This window comes from Scomber scombrus, chromosome 10 (assembly GCF_963691925.1).
Source record: "Scomber scombrus chromosome 10, fScoSco1.1, whole genome shotgun sequence".
NCBI lineage: Eukaryota > Metazoa > Chordata > Actinopteri > Scombriformes > Scombridae > Scomber > Scomber scombrus.
This window is the reverse complement of record NC_084979.1, coordinates 27,467,771-27,484,526: the sequence shown is the minus strand read 5'-3', so window position 1 is coordinate 27,484,526 and position 16,756 is coordinate 27,467,771. Positions and strand designations below refer to the sequence as shown.

At 38.7% G+C, this 16,756-nt stretch overlaps 1 protein-coding gene across 1 annotated transcript; it reads right to left on the bottom strand.

The window, feature by feature from the left end:
- Positions 1-238: 238 nt before the first annotated feature.
- On the bottom strand, positions 239-14,365 carry r3hdml (R3H domain containing-like). Its single transcript, XM_062426733.1, has 5 exons — positions 12,935-14,365; positions 11,640-11,758; positions 11,397-11,499; positions 11,144-11,259; positions 239-9,573 (listed from the first exon to the last, which is right to left on the bottom strand). The coding sequence occupies exons 1-5, from the start codon at positions 13,247-13,249 to the stop codon at positions 9,441-9,443; spliced, it is 786 nt and encodes a 261-aa protein (XP_062282717.1). The 5' UTR covers positions 13,250-14,365; the 3' UTR covers positions 239-9,440.
- Between the last annotated feature and the right edge of the window lie 2,391 nt (positions 14,366-16,756).

Here is a 16,756-nt window from a genome sequence, read left to right as displayed (position 1 = left end):
TCTCTCTTTCTACCTGCATGCTGAGGTCACATGCTGCTTTGGACTGGTGCTGACTGAACAAACTGAGCTGAACAAACTATGTCATCTGATCACGCTTTCATTTTTTATTTCAATGTCACAGGCGCAGAGGTAGATGTTCAGGAAGTATTTCAATCCTATTTTTAAGTACAGAAAACATAATAAAACTGTTTGAAAATACTCTAAAAGTCCTGAACTTCTGTAACATCAAACAGCAAATCTGTCCATCCTGGAAGAGAAATCCCTCATCTGATTTTCTTACCCATTAAAGGGATTTAAAGGGAGTTTTTCCTCATCTGAATTTAAAGCCTAAGGATACAGTACAGTATAGCTGTACAGATTGTGAAACCCCCTAATGCAAATGTATGATTTGCGATATTGCGCTGTATAAATAAAACTCGAGTAGATTTTCAATTATTTTTTAATGTAAAAAAAGTCAAATCAGCAAAACCCGAACCCTAACCCTAAAGCATTAAAAGTACTACATTGGCTCCTGTCAGTGTTACAATGACTTTTTGGATTATCAGCACCGATGCATTAACATGTAAGGAGCCAACGAGGAGCTGATTTTAACAACTTTAACAACTTTTGGGTGGTTCAACCTATAAAAATGCAGAATATTTTATAAACTCATCACACGTTTTTCATTTGAAATCTTTAATCTGCAAGTAACAAGTGACTCAAACTGCCAGATTATTGTTGTGCTGTTAAAGTATCAAGTAGCATAAAATGGAAGTACTCAAAGTATAAGTAGCTCAACATTATGCCTGAGTGGTACTTGAGTGAATGTACTGTTGGCTCCCACCGCTGTCTGTCAGGCAGCATGATATCACTGCTTACTGCTGCCATCATGTGGACACATAACAGTAGTCAACACTCAATTCAGATTGCTCAAACTGTTAAATCATTGAATTATTTTGTAGGCATCACATAGAGCCATTTGAAGCCATTTGTAGCCTAACAAACATGAATTTAACATCAATTTGTGTCCATATGTTTTCACTCAGTGAAGCAGCTATTTTAAACATCCAACATTCAAAGCTTTTCTGTCTCAAAAACAGCTCTATACGTCACATCTCTTTCTAAATATTCAAGCAGCAGTGAATTAGAAACATGTATAACTACTGTATAACATTTTCACATCAGCTTCCAGCAGCTTTACTCTCCACCACAAACAGCTCTGTGGTTTTAATGCGCAAACAGCAGCTTGTTATTCAACTCTGGAATAATCTACAAGCGTCGACTAATTCTCACGGTTCTTTCTGCCTCGTTTGGGAAACGTCCCTCTTTTTTTTTTTTACCTTTACCTGGGTTGGAGAAGTGCAGCGTCCCATCCTGGCCATACATCCCTGTGAAGGCCGAGCCCTGACAGTGAGCCGGCCAGCTGAGCGAAGGCCCATGAGCCTCGGCGACTCTCTCAGGCCCAGCCAGGCTGAGGCAGGCTGGGAGGAGAAGCAGGGCCACTGTTACTGGTTTAGTGCTGTTTTGCCGGGGCCACTGGGCTGGTTGTAAGGGCCCAAGGCACACGGGGATAATCCTCTAATGCCTGTCACAATGAGATTTGATTGGAGACTTGAACACCCGGATTAATAGTGTCAGTGTGTAATACCCTCCCTCCAAACAGGCTGCTAATTGGGCTTTCTGTATAACAGCGGAGAGACACGTGTAGATGTAGATTTTATTACAGTAAACAGTACATTTCACTTCATTAGCTGACACTACACTGTACTGTTTGTTTTTTAAAAGCTGCCTTTATTTATATTCTTCATCTTATTTTATATCACTGTACGTAGAGATCATGCTCATGTTATACATTACTGTTACTGTCTGATCAGTTCATATAGTGACACCTGGTTATACAAGAATAGAGAGTCATAAAGTGGCTAAACAAACATTTTTTATTAAAGTGAGCTGAAACAAAGCTGCACGATGACAATTTCAAAAGTAAAGAATCTAAATTGAGCATTCATTGTTAGATTTGTATGCATAGTTTGTGTTAGCATCCCCTGATATTCACTTACAGCTGGTTATAATAGTAATGTGTTTATGGAGAGAGTCTATGATAACTAAACGTGTAGTAATTGAGTAAGGATTTAATCCAATTAAATAAAATCCTACATTCTTCCCAGATGAAAATTGTAAAATAATAAATAAAGGATAAGTTGACATTTTTTCAAGTCTATTTTAACAATAGTTACATGGTAATATTCATATATTCAGAGTAATTTTGGCTGCTGTAATTGTTCCTTTTCTCCATATAAACGGATCCAAAATGTATCTGTTCAGTCAAGTTTAGACAAATCACGTTTTTATTTAGTGTGAAATTCTGTGTTTCTCCGCTGTAGCTCAGCAAGGAAACTCAAAGAGTGAATTTTGTACTTAAAAGACTTAAACTTGTGGTAAATATCTGCTTGATTTGTTCAACTCGGACTTCTGAAGCCTCATATTAGCCTCCATCACTACATCACGCTAGGAGTGGATTTCATGACCTGCGTGGAAAAGAGGAACATCAACCGTTCCTTCGATATACATGTCAATACCCGTGATTACTGTTTTAGGACAGACTTGAAACAATGGGAATATATCCTTCAGTCACCATTATTTAGACATAAATACTGTACACTACGGGTCCAAACTTGAGCCTCGGTTTAGTGTTTCTATAAAAATGTCTTTAAAAATGATTCATTACTTTCATCTGTTGTTGAAATACAGTGTGTCAAAATCAGGGTAGTGCCGTATATTTCAAATATGGAAACAGCAGACAACTCAAACTTTGGTAGAGTTGTCTTACAAACATTAAATAAGTGTTATTCAAGTGTTATATGCATGTTTTTATGCTAATATGCTTGGTTATTTTTTTAATCTTAGGCCAGTGTCTGCACATGTTCTTAGTTTAATGTGTTTTTATTGAGTTCATTTCAGTGCATTAATGTCTTTCACATGCCGAAACCTTAGCAAACATTCCAGGTATTGTATCGATGTAATTTATCCCATGAATAAATCATCATCACTACATCCATAGCCACGCTGCACCATTTAACTTTCCACTCCATCATATCCAAAATCTCAGCTTCTTACAGCCATTAGCCAAGAAAATGTTCTATTTGTGAGTCTAGTTTAGTCGTTTTGACCCGATAACTGGCTCTGTGTGACTCAGATGGGGTTCATGGAGGAGCCAGACCTCGCTCTGCGCCCTGCGGTCAAGTCATTCAGCTTCCTAGGCAAACAGATAGGGGCTGAGGGGCTGTTGAACGGCTGTTGTCATGTTTACATTCACCAAGTGAATCTGCCAACAGCACTGCTCGGGAGTTTGTCCAGGCTGTGACCGTTGAGCAATTAATCCCATGTGTCTGACACAAAGTTATTTATATCATAAGTTAAGGGAATCATGTTAAAACGGGAAGTTTGTCTGTTTCTCTCAGCAAGTAAATCTAGAGGAGTTTGTACCAGACATGCTCAGATATTCTAGAAATTGATCCACATCTTTGATATGATTGCCTTTAGTCATCATGATCTTTATATCTGCTGCTGAACTATTCATCTATATAGTATATATAACATTAGAATTTACACATGTTTAATTTGTAATGCTCTCAAGCGACATTGTGTCAGCACCACTTTAAAGTAGAAGTGACCCGAACACTAGTTTGCAGTTGGTTTGGACAAAGAAGCATAGTATAACCCGATCTAGGCCAAAAAGAAGCTTAGAGTAGGCCGCTGCCAAAGAATGCATTTGTAACATAAATGTGTCCCGGGTTGCAGAAAAAGGTTGCTGTTGCACTCAAAAAACAAAGCGACTCACTCACAGGTTTTTAGGTGGTTATAAACAAAACACTCAAACATCCTCTCACGTAATAGGAGAGAATAAACGGAGAATAACACAAACACTGCATCATCTGATTCTTTGTTATAGCTTAGATTTCTTTTTTATACAGAGTGTAGTTTAAATGATATTTATTCTTTATTTTTGTTATTGTTAACAAATCCAATGAAAAGATCAAAATAAATGGTGTGCTAGTCCGACCCGCTCTAAGCTCACTGGTTCTTGCTGAAGATGCAAATTTTATTAAAATAAATGTATAAAACAGATATTTACAATTGTGTTTAAAGATGCTTTGTTATTGCCTTAAAAACTACTGGCCATTGTCGTTTTACTCAAACAGGAGTAAATGGCGTGTTTGTTGGGGACTTTTTTCAGCTGCAGATGAGAGAGGACATATGGCAGCCGGGCAATATGTGGGAGAGACTCAATATAAACTACCATGTGTGTGTGTTCATAGTAATGAGGGAACATGTAACCTGGTGCAACTGTGTGGTTCATTTCTGCGATTCAGAGAGAATAAACTATATCAGAAAATCCTTGTTTCAATTTACTGTTGGATTTGTTGACAATAAGATAAATGTAGGTTATCGTCATACTTATCCTTTAAAGGATAAGACTGGTGATTTTCTATGTTTTCTTATTGTCAATAAATCTCATGCACAGAGCCAAACCAATAATGGATTGATCTACTTAGTATTGTGTGTGTATTAAAAGCCTGATGTATCTTATTCCTCTGCTGCAGACCTCTGACGTTGACTAAAAATGGTTAAAAATGGTTTAGAAATGGCTCCAAAGAGTAATAACAGTGTCGAGTTTTCACATTCAGTCTTCAAGAGGCCATCATGCCATTTTTTCACGCTCATCATATTGATCAGCCTTTGATCTAAACATTGTAAATATCTCAAAGAAGTTTAGAACAAAGTCAAGACTTGTGATACATCAGCATCAACACCATGTATAAATAGGACTGGATACAGCGTTGATGATGGGCACCGTTCATTCATAGGAAAGTTTCTCAGTGGTGCGTGAAGACAAATAAGCAACTTCCTGAAAATATATTGCTCACACTCTGTGGGTCGGATGCTTCCATGGAGCATGCTGCAGAGACAGCAAACTTTCAGCTAACTTGAATGGGGATAAAACAATTCAATCTTGCCCCTCGTCTAGAGTTTCAAAATGTGATCAGACTGAGTGGATCCAATTCTGATAGTGAAATGAGTCATTTCCCAGGGGTCATGATGCTCAAAAAATATATCTGCTGATTTACAGACATCTCTTTTTTATATAAGTTTATGGGGGAAAGTCTTCTTAGGCTCAACAGCATCATGTGATGTAATTACACTGTTTGGCCACTATGTCTATATGGCACTCTTCCTGTATCCAGATATCTTTATACATCTACTCAACAGACCTGCGTCCTCATGCACCATTGTTTATAAATATGGCCAACGCCTCCTACCTACATACTATAGCACGAGCATGTTTCTGGCTGGTTAGCAGGTTAGTGATTAGCTTGTCAAGTGGAGGAAATTTCCAATATCACAAATAATAACAATATCACCAATCTACTAGAGCAACACATTCTGTGCTGCACTTATATATATATTCTTAATTTTATCATCTATTAAGGCCTCCAGGGGTTCAGTTCATGTTACACATCACTAGTATTGTCTGATCACATAACAAGAAAAGAGTTTCAAACAGGAGAAAGGAAAAACAAAAACACCTTTCTATTGAGACAAAATGATGAATTTCACTGTGCCAAAGGACATTAGTCAGGAGCCCAAATTAACATTGAAACAGTGTTTTCATCCTATTAGCTTTAAATAAACTACATTTTAACACAGAAGAAGGACAGTGGAGTTTGTCCCTCATCACTTACATTGAATGTGCATAATGGTCAATATGAAAAGGAGGAACGATAACAGCAAAAACATGTTTCAATATCCAATTGGAGACCTATATTGTTTTAGGACAATAGATAAATTGTGAACTTATCCTTTAAGTAGGCCAATAGTAATGGGTTGATGTGTGGAATAAAGCTTGTAAATACTAAAGCTGAGCCGTTAACACCTGCAACACTGGAGTTATTCAGAGAAAGACCTGAAAGTTGTGATTAAGATCATCATTTAGCTCAATAAAATGCAAATCACCCGTTAGTGGGCACACAAACCGCCACATTAGTCTCATTTTCTATCTGTTTTTCTCATTTGGCAGAGCTTTCAGAACATGGATTTGCATCTCCGCATCCCATTGTGACATGCAAATGATTCAATGGATGATAACAGGAGTAAAAATAAAAACCAGACTAACTGTCGGTGTTGAGAGGTAGCTCAGTGAGGCCTTTGCTTTCACTGAGATTGTTCAAAACAGACACAAACACACACACACACACACCCACCCACACACACACGGGGGAGCGTCTGCAGCCTGTAGCAGCAGCAGCAGCAGCAACGTAAAAGGAGAGATGTGAAGGATGGAGGATTTCTGTGATGTCAAATGTATCAAACCCTCTACTGTGGATGTGCAGCATCATATAAAATACACCATAGCTACTTCAAAATATAAACCCTCATCAAAATTTCATCACAGCTTTAATATTTCAGGCTTCTAACTCTGCAGAAAGAAAGTTTTCAGCACCTCATGAATAAAAACACTTCATCCCTCGCTGCAGCTTCTCAAAACGCCACTACTCATGTCAACAGCAGCAACAACATCATTTCAAATCATCCCTTTTTCAGCCTCTGCACCATCATCACCACCACCAAGGCCCCGGCTTCCACAGCCTTTTTTTTTTTAACAACCTCCATATCTCTGACACACCTCCTGGATTACAGCCGTGTGAAAAAGCCAGATACAAATGGCGGTTGATATTTCCACTCAAGAAACAGTCAGTTGTGATCCAGCCGAGCTCAGGAGCCGGGCGGCTGCTCCTGCGGCTGCTGCTGCTGAGCAAAGACACAGAGAAAAGAAAGAAAAAAGCCAAGCAGCTGCCACACTCCAGCGTCTCTCTCTGAATGCGGCGAGACAAGTTGATAAAAACATGAGTGTGTACTCACCAAATGGAAGTTCCATACTTGAGCTGACTTGTGTGTTTACATTGACCATGTCGTCTTCTGCTTCCTTTCAAGCATGTTTTTTTTTTTAATCCACTTTTTTCCTCCTGCACCATAAGGTGTAAATTGTGGAAGTTTGGGAGCCGCTGTAGTGTGAGAAGGGTGTTGTTGGTGCAAGGTAAGGCCGGTGTTGCCGCTGTTATCTTATTGATTTTCCTAATCTGGGCAAATGTGGGTGGGGAGGTTAAACAGTAACCAGGCTCGTATGGACACCAATCTATATAGCAGCTGTAACTATGGCAACATGATGATAGAAACTCAAATAGACATAAAGTTATTATGTGCTTTCCCCCTCTTCCTCATCTCCAGACAGCGGTTTCTCAACATACAGATTAAGGGGCGAAATACGAGCGTTGAATAAGAAACAAGAGTTTATACAAAAGGAGAGAGAAAGCCAGAGGGGCGGGGGAGTGACATAAAAGACAGAGAGGAGTGGAGAATGTACTGAGGGTGGCAGCTAACAAACTGTGTATGATGAGTGACGTAGGCCTAATCAGTTTTGTTTTGACTGAAGGGGTAAAAGTAGTTCACTGCTTAGCTGTCAAATTGGGCGAGAAACACCTGTGGATAGCAGGACGCCCACTGACTAATCTTAAAATGTTATTTCCACAATCCTACCTGCAGATATAGGAAATCATACACCTGTTTCACTTTCTTAAAAGGCCAATTTTACACCATCCAGGTTGAAAGAAAGCAGCTAGCAATCAGGCAAATTGTGTTTATGTTCTTACAGTAGGTCATGCTCAATAATAATGATGTTTAACATGATTTATTTGGACAATCTTGCCAATATAAGACTCATATTCAGGATTTCACTGGTGTTTTTATGTAATTTGACAATCTCTTAAAAGAATTGTTTGGCATTTATGGAAATACACATAGTTGTTTTCTTGCTATGATGATGCTAAAATGAGAATAAGATGAGAAAATTGATGCTGTATTCGTGGTTATTGGTTAAGTATGAAACTACAGCATGTAATCAAGTAGCTTACCTTAGTTTAAAGACTCGAAACAGGGTAAAACAGCTAACCTGGCTCTCTCTGAAGATGACAAAATCCACGTACCAGCCACTCTTAAAGTCGCTTAATTAAAAAGTTATGTCTTGTTTGTTTAATCTGTACAATAATGAGCGAAAACGACACGTTTCCAGGAAGTTAATTTGCCTCAGCAAGATACAGTCTGACACCTAAACCTCTGTAATACTACAACTTGTTATTTTTACGCTTTGCTTTTTGTACGGATTAAACAAATGAGATGTTAATTAGTGAGATTTAGAGGTGCTGGTAGGCTGATTTTGTTACCTTTGGACAGAGCCTATCTAGTTGTTCCCCCCCTGTATCAAGTCTCGATGCTAAGCTAAGATAAACGACTGCTGGCTGTAGCTTCACTGACACAAAAGTGGATCAATCTTCTCCTCTAAGTCTTGGCACGGAGGCAAAGATGGATATTTCCCAGAGTGTTTGTGGAGGCCTTGACTTGTGACGGTGATGATTGGTGACAAGTAATTATATAAAATGGCAAAAACAACAAATGTAGTTATGATGAGCGGAGCTGTCCAAAAAAAAAAACGTAGAATAAGCAAAACTTTCCTCTCATGCAGAAAGTGCTAAGTTGCTCTTTACACTCGTTTGCAAGACACTTTTTCAGGTTTCCATATCAAATAGTGTGTGTGTGTTTTTATCTGTGTGTCTGTGTGTGTCTGTGTCCATAAATTGATCTGAAGGCACAGCTGATTCTCTCATATTTTAGACCATAAAAGCTGCATTAGGCTCCAGTTTTATGGCAGAGAAAGCCTCTGAGGGGTAAATGGAGAGATGTAATGAGGTGAAATGCAGGACAGAAAATTTCCTGCAGCAGCAGTGAATAAACACGAGTGGTGAACAGCAGATTATTTATAGGCATATAGAGTGCCATAGGTTATTTATAACTTAATTAATGTTCACTCAGGCAAACAGACAACCAAAAATTAAAACACAGGCTGGTTTACTGCAGGAATGACTTGACAGGTTTTTTTTTAATGTTAAACAAAGAAAAATATTATAATCAGGTTAGCAAGAGGATCAATAACACATCCAAGGTTACAATAAGTATAATCTGTACAACAAAAGTGCTTAATTTCTTTGTTCTATGCCCTCAATAGTCACACAACGCAGCAAATTAATCAAATAACAGTGCAAAAAACTCTCCATATATGTCTTCAATAAGTATAAAAATAGGCAATTTTCTTTCAACCAATAAAAGAAAATAATATTTTGTTTTTAATATTAGTGAAATTTGGACAATCAACAGCAATGAAAACGCATGAATTAATAACTTTGATGGTAATAGTGGTAACTGGACAGCTGCATTATTTTTTTTATATGTCAAAATTGCTTCTGAATGCAGCCTGTGTGTTAATTAAAGCTCGTCTTTACATGGATAATGATGACTTTGTAATTTTCTCTCGTTCTTCCATTAAAACAAGTTTAAAATCCAGTGTTGTGTCAGTATCTTGTCAGTCTTCTGGTTTTTGGCTTTGGTGAGCACTGGTTTCTCCAGCAGGAGCCGCCGTAGCTGGACGGACAAGCTGAGCAAGGCTTCCCGCTGCTATAAGGAGCCTCTCCCACCCAGTTTCCTCTGAAACACATAAAAACATGATGTGAGCTTCAAGGTCTCATTTTCTATGTGTTCGGATCCAAACTCTACTTTAAAAATAAAGAATACCTGAAACATGTCATGATAAAGACAGTAGAGTGTAGCCATGTCGGTTTTCTGCTAATCTGATTATTGACAAGCTGATTTAGTCATGTTAACGAGCACCAGGACGTACATACAGTTTATACCATGATATACACTATATACAGGGGTGGAAGAAGTAGTTGCTTACTTTCCTATTACAAGTAAAAGTCCTGCATTAAAAATTTGACTAGCAGTGAAAGTACGTACAAAAGTATGAACTCAAATGATTCAAACTCTTATGAAGAATAGCCCCTCTCCAATTGTTATTGTGTATTATTATATACATAATACTTGACCATTATTATTATTGATGCATTAACCTTCGGGTCGTCCTCCCGGGTCAAATTGACCCCGTCTGTTTTGACCCTTCCTTCCTTCCTTCCTTCCTTCCTTCCTTCCTTCCTTCCTTCCTTCCTTCCTTCCTTCCTTCCTTCCTTCCTTCCTTCCTTCCTTCTTTCCATCTGTCCTTCCTCCCTCCCTCCCTCCCTCCTTCTTTCTTTCCTTCCTCTCTCTTTCATCCCTTCCTTCCTTCCGTCTTCCTTCCTCCCTCCCTCCTTCTTTCCTCCCTTCCTTCCTTCCTTCCTTCCGTCTGTCCTTCCTCCCTTTCTTCCTTCTTTCTTTTCTTCCTTCTTTCCTCCCTCCCTCCCTCCTTCCCTCCTTCCTTCCTCCCTTCCTCCCTTCCTCTTTTCCTTTCTCCCTCCATCCCTCCCTCCCTCCTTCCTTCCTTCCTTACTTCTTTCCTTCCTCCCTCCCTCCCTCCTTCCTTCCTTCCTCCCTTCCTTCTTTCCTTCCTTCTTTCCCTCCTTCCTTTCTCCCTCATTTCCTCCCTCCTTCCTTCTTTCCTCCCTCCCTCACTCCTTCCCTCCTTCCTTCCTCCCTTCCTCCCTTCCTCTTTTCCTTTCTCCCTCCCTCCCTCCCTCCTTCCTTCCTCCCTTACTTCTTTCCTTCCTCCCTCCCTTCTTTCCTTCCTTCCTTCCCTCCTTCCTTTCTCCCTCATTTCCTCCCTCCTTCCTTCTTCTTCCCTTCCATCCTTCCTTTCTTGACTCGAGGACAACAGGAGGGTTAACATGTAAGTATATTTTACTACTGCAGCTGGTTGGAGGAGGAGAGCTCATTTTAAAAGCTTAATATGTTCATGTCTTGGGTGTCACTGCATTATAATCTGCAAAGTAGCTTTGGCTGTCAGATAAGTGTTGTGTATACATTTCCCTCTGAAGATGCAGAAGGAAATTTAAAAATGGAAATACTTAAGTAAATTGCATGTACATCAAAATGATACATGTGCAGGACCTATAATGATGCTGAGTGGATTATCCTGTGAAATAAAGTGATAGGCTATATCAACACACTGCTGCTGTATATGTTTGCAGGTCTTTTTATATATTAGATGTTTGAGACAGTTCTCAGCATTTACTACATGTGCATATCTTACCATGATATCATAGTAAAATATCATAATCGTTCTTACTTCATGGAGTAGTTGCAGACCAGCAGCACCGCCTCGCTCCAGGTGCTTCCAAACACAGATATGTTAGCACACTTCCTGAGAGCACATCCCAATCTGTTAGTGCTCGCCCACACCATCTGAGAGGAACCATAAAACATGATTTGATGCTTGTATCTATAAAACAACATACTAACCAACTACAGGAGCAAAACCACATGTTTAATTTGATTTATTTCAACTGTATTTGAAAGCATTAAATGATCAAATCCTGTACCTGAGTGTAGTGAGAGCACACAGGTCCACTGCATCTGTTCGGGTAGGAGAAATAATGCCTCTCATCATACCAGGACCTGATCAGATCAGTGATGGACTGGTACCTGTCACAGCCGACACACATTCAGTCATTCATCTATACAGTTCAAAAAATAACTACATGTGTATTGTTTGTATCCTGCAGTCTTCAGTGTCTGTAAAGACTATACTGCATGAACTGAGAGCTGCTTCTCTGCTACACTACCTTCCTGTAGTGATTGACAGGTTTTGGCCCAAATATTTCATGGCTTGCGGCGGACCGTGATCCCAAACGCACCGTGAAGCCCAAGAGTCGGCTGACTTAGCAAGTCCTTCATCCCAGAGCTGTAGAGGACAGAGAGAGAGAGAGGGAGAGAGAGAGAGAGCGGGAGAGAGACAGAGAGAGAGAGAGAGAGGGAGAGAGAGAGAGAGAGAGAGGGAGGGAGAGAAAGGGAGAGAGAGAGAGAGAGATAGAGAGAGAAAGAGAGAGAAAGCGAAACAGAAAGACAGAGAAAGAAAAAAAAGGAAAAACAAATCTACTTCAAACAAAGACCAAACCAAACACTCTTTCACACATCAGCCTCCTGTTGCTTTTTTTGTGGGTTTACTGTACAAAAAAACCCCCCAACAAAATATTGTTTTGTGTTAAACTCAAAGTTAAAGATAAATACTTTATCAGTTAGTTTGGATGCAGGATGTATTGTGAGTTATTATTTCACTTTATGATCCTTTTTGAAATAAGCTTTTGTGTTTTGTTGACAATGACATTACTTCCTCATTGTTTAGGGTCCTATGCACTGCTGTATGTGTATCAATAATAATAATACTTTTTAAATTAATCTTCAGCTTTTTTTGCTTTTCCTCATAACTTATTCAAACCTAATATGTCGAAAAAGTTTCAAAAACTGGACTTACATTGGATTTGATGAAGTGATTAAATATGTAAATGACCATAAAGCATTTTTAAGGCAATATTTCATGTTTATAAATCATATATATTGTTTTTGCTCATCAAAAAATGATTCACTAACAAAACAAAAAACCCCAGCATATTATCCTACAAAGTAATTATTATTAAAGTTTTCGGTTTTAGACCCCAGAGAGGTGTAACATCCCTGTTATGAACAAATTATTATAAAACTCCAAAATCAGAAATCTAAATAGTCTACTCATGTTATTTGGGATTTGGGAGGAGTCGTGCTGAGTAAACAGTAATGTCAACACCATTCTCAGATATAAAACATGTATTTAAACCTCTATGTAAAATAGAAGTTTATCAATGCAAATCTTCAGTTCAAAACCATGATTGTAATTCTTTTTTTAAAGTATCAAGGTGGAAAGACAATGTTATGCATGTTTTTGGAGCTTTTGAAAATATTCTGGGGTTTGCAGGACCCAAAAAACAACATCTGCACGGTTTTAACCTGCAGATTTTGACCTTATGTTGATGTATTCTCATGTGTGTACTGATCATCTAAAAGAAAGAATAAAAAAACTGCCATGAATCCAGTATTTCCTCACCATAAACTCCATATTAGCAGCAGGGGGGAAGACCTGAGAGCGGACTCGGTTGTGGTAGTCCAGCAGGGCATTAATCTCTCTGGATGAAATGGCTCGTTTACGTCTGCTGTGAGGCGCACTGATACCCTCGGTGAGCATCCTGACGTCAGACTGTGCGTCTGCTGCGGCTCTGGTCGTGTTGAGCTGCTCTGTGGAGCTCGACAGCACAGCAGCAGCTCCCATGTGAGGCATCGTCCACAGGGTGGCAGCCAACAGGAGCTGAACACAGGCAGCACCCATCTGAGCCCTGTGGAGGAGGCTGCTGCTGCTCCGCATCCCTGCACACCTCTGAGGAGGAGGAGAGAGGTTCAAAGCTCAGACTGACAGTGAAAATCAATAATAGAATAATAGAAACTCAAGGTTGTGAGGACTTCAGCTCATGATAGAATGAAAATATCAAAAACAAGTGGTTGTTTAGCCTGTTGTGATTCATTAAGAAATAATTAAATATTCTAAAACACTTGTGCATCAATAAGGCTTAATTTATTATATTTCACCAGCTGACAAAACAACATGTCAGTCAAGTGACATGTTATTAATCTTATGGAAAAAGCCATTCACAATCACTAGGATAACATTTTATAGAATATGATGAACATAACATGTTTTGAATGCAGATTTTTGATTTTTTTTTTCTTAATTAAAAGGTTAAATTTGTATATTTGCTTATATAATTATGTGTATCAGCTGCATTTTGTTTCCATAATTGCATACTGTGGGTCACATTAAGAAAGGTTCAGCTAAAGGAAATGTGTTTTACAGTTCTTAAATGTAAAACAAATGGGTCAAATTTGATCCTGAACAGTATGTAAGGGTTAAGTTGGTATGTTGAACTTATTAGGAAACAGCTACTTGACATCCAACAGTTTTGGAGCAACATTATCATTCTTTTGGAGTCGTGATTCTGTCCAATGGGTGAGTTTAAGTCCAATATTCACTCTCTTTTATCTCTGTTTTTGCTCTCTAACAACTCCTCAGGGAAATATCTGTCTCTTTAGCTGCTAAATGCTCCACTGTGTTCACCAGCTGGTCGCTCACTGTGTCTGTTTGCTGTTTGCTGTTGAGCAGGTAGTGTACATTGGGGTTTTTTTCCTCTGAAAACAGCTGCCTAATGTGGCTGAAAATGACAGGAAACAGTAAAACAATGAGATGAAACTGTCTATAAAGCTCCATCATCACCTCTTATATAACCTATTGTATTTGATACAGTACATTGTTATAATAACTATTATATAAACAGTGTATAACCATTTTAACCCTTATCAATCTTCATCTTCAGGCTTCTTTTTCTGTGTAGAGAAGCTGGAAAAAATCAGCAGCAGCATCACATTTTCTGCACTCTGCCTTTCTCATTCACTTCCACTTTATTCCACTGTACACTTTGCAAAAACACTGCTGGTTTTATCATAAATAGCAATGCCATGGATCGTCCTTGGTTAAATAATTATCTAACACTGTAAGAATGTGTGTTTTCCGCGTGTTGGCTCAAGATTGGTGACGCCAATGTAAACTGCTTCTCAAACCTGACTGTGGATCACTGTCCTCACTGTCAGTAGGAAAAGACCCAGACTATTCAATTACCCTTTCATGCCATTAGACCATGAAATGTACTGTGTGCATTATTGCCAGTTTGTAGGCTGTAAAAACACTGAGCAGAGTCATCATTTTACATAATAATATATTTCTGAGCATGCTATTGTTCTGACAAGTTTCCCAGCTGCATAATGTTTCCTTAAAGCAACAAATGGAAAACCCCAACATGCAACATTATATCTACTGCAACTTCTCATTTAATTCACCAGAAACAAATCATTAAATAAAACAATGTGTAAAAATCTTAAATATTCATTAAATTAAGGGCAAAATACACTTTGTGCTTCTTCAGAGATATTATATCCAGTACAGGGTTAAAAAGTGTTTTCTGTAAGTTATATTGTGCAAACAGTTTTTTTGTGTTACTGTATTCTAATGATATTAAATTGGAGCTTTCATTTAAGTATTCATGCTTCAGTAATTGCCCACAACTTTCCAATATAAATAATAAAAAGAAACATTTCCACAAAACACACATGAGAGCTCAACATTTGGAGTAACAATTTGAAATCAATCAAAAACCAGCCTCTTCTGTCATCAGTGAACAATGTTTGTTACATAAAAGGAGTAGAAGAAGAAGAAGAAGAAAAAAACTGAGCCTCATACCTTCATCAGTGGATCCTTTCACAGAGCAGAGAGAGCCACACAACCAGCAAGAGAAGCAGAGGAGACCCTCGCTTCAACACGAGCCTTTGCAAACAAGCCCGTTTGTCATGTGTGGCAGGGAGTTTTAACTGGGCCAACAGGGTTTCTGACGCACAAAAAAAAAAAAAAAGAAGCCTCCTGCACTTCTTCTTCTCCCTCCAGCTCACATGGGGAGTCAGGAAACTGTCTGATTCAGGTTTCTGAACACAATCATCATGATAACTTACAGTCTGTCTTTTTCTTTCTTTCTGCTGCGGAGAAAATCACAAACACAGGAAATTGCCTTTGAGAACAGAAATCGCAATGATGAAATATTTTAGTGGCCACCTTCATTGTTTATAGATTCAATAACTTCTTAAATAAATCAATGTCTGATTTATTAAGAAAGAGATCTGGATTAGTCCAAAAAAATTATAACGCTAAGCAGTTATAACAGAAGAACTGATAATTTCCTTATTTCAGATAAAAAGCATAGCAAAATTGGACCATTTGCTGTATTTAAGAGCTTGAGGCTGCTTAAAAGAGTCTGCTAGTAATAGAGCACATGTTTCAGCTGCCCCTTGACCTCCCTGAGTTGTTTCAATAAAACACAATAAAATGTTTAAATAAGCACTCCTCTGGGAAGCGCTGAGCAGTGTGGTGAAGAATGCACATTAAACAAAAAGGAGAAAAGTGGCTGCAGAGTGAGTGTTCATCTCCAGCTGTTGTCAGTTCCAGGATTGTCTGCCATGTGTAATATACTGAGGGGTATACTGCCAAGGTACACTGCACCACCTGCCTCCGCAGCCACCAGGTCAAAGAGATCACCGAGACCGGGAGTCAGACACAGCAGACCAACTGGAACATGAAATGAAAGCTACAAGATGCTAATGCAGTTATGAAAATAGTTTTGTTTGTTGTTTTTTTGTATTTTCTGCAATCGTTGAAATTAGATGCTCATGCTAACCCGTGCCCGCCAAAACATCTGCAATATGTGTGAGATATTAGAAATATCATCGAGTGTGAGAAAGTTTATAAAAGACTCCGCGTGCAAACAATGAAATGAACTCTTTAACATCGACATTCCAGCGAGTCTCTCTTCACATTTTATGGATGAGGAACTTGATCCATGTTGGTTTAACCCGGTTACAAACCCAGTTCTGCTTCAAGAGTCAAACGCTTTAAGATGCAACAATTTTACTGAAATGATAATAATGAACCTCAAGTCTGCGCACAATATATAAAAATGTCACAGCACAGTCTGATTCAAGCTCAGACGTGAAACATGAACGGATGCAGAGGCGGACAAGCTAAATGTGAATGAACTGTTTACTCACATTCTCCGCTGTCAACTTGACACATTACTGTTTGCGGAGATCGGATCATAAAATGGGTTCGGGAAGATAAAAAAAAAAGACAATAAATTCCAACTATTGCTTTATACAGAGAGAAATTCTGTCACAAGAAACTCAACATATTGTGGAGGCAGTGTAGGAATATTAAACATAGGCTACATATCATGATTGTCTTCAACAGCCTGATCTGTATTCTTTGTTTTGTGAGTAC

Excerpts from the sequence above, each read along its gene's own strand:
- r3hdml (XM_062426733.1), bottom strand. The coding sequence starts at position 13,249 with ATGCGGAGCAGCAGCAGCCTCCTCCACAGGGCTCAGATGGGTGCTGCC. Across the intron at positions 11,759-12,934 it reads CTGCTAATATGGAGTTTATG|CTCTGGGATGAAGGACTTGC; the intron begins GTGAGGAAATAC and ends TGTCCTCTACAG. Across the intron at positions 11,260-11,396 it reads TGTGCTCTCACTACACTCAG|ATGGTGTGGGCGAGCACTAA; the intron begins GTACAGGATTTG and ends GGTTCCTCTCAG.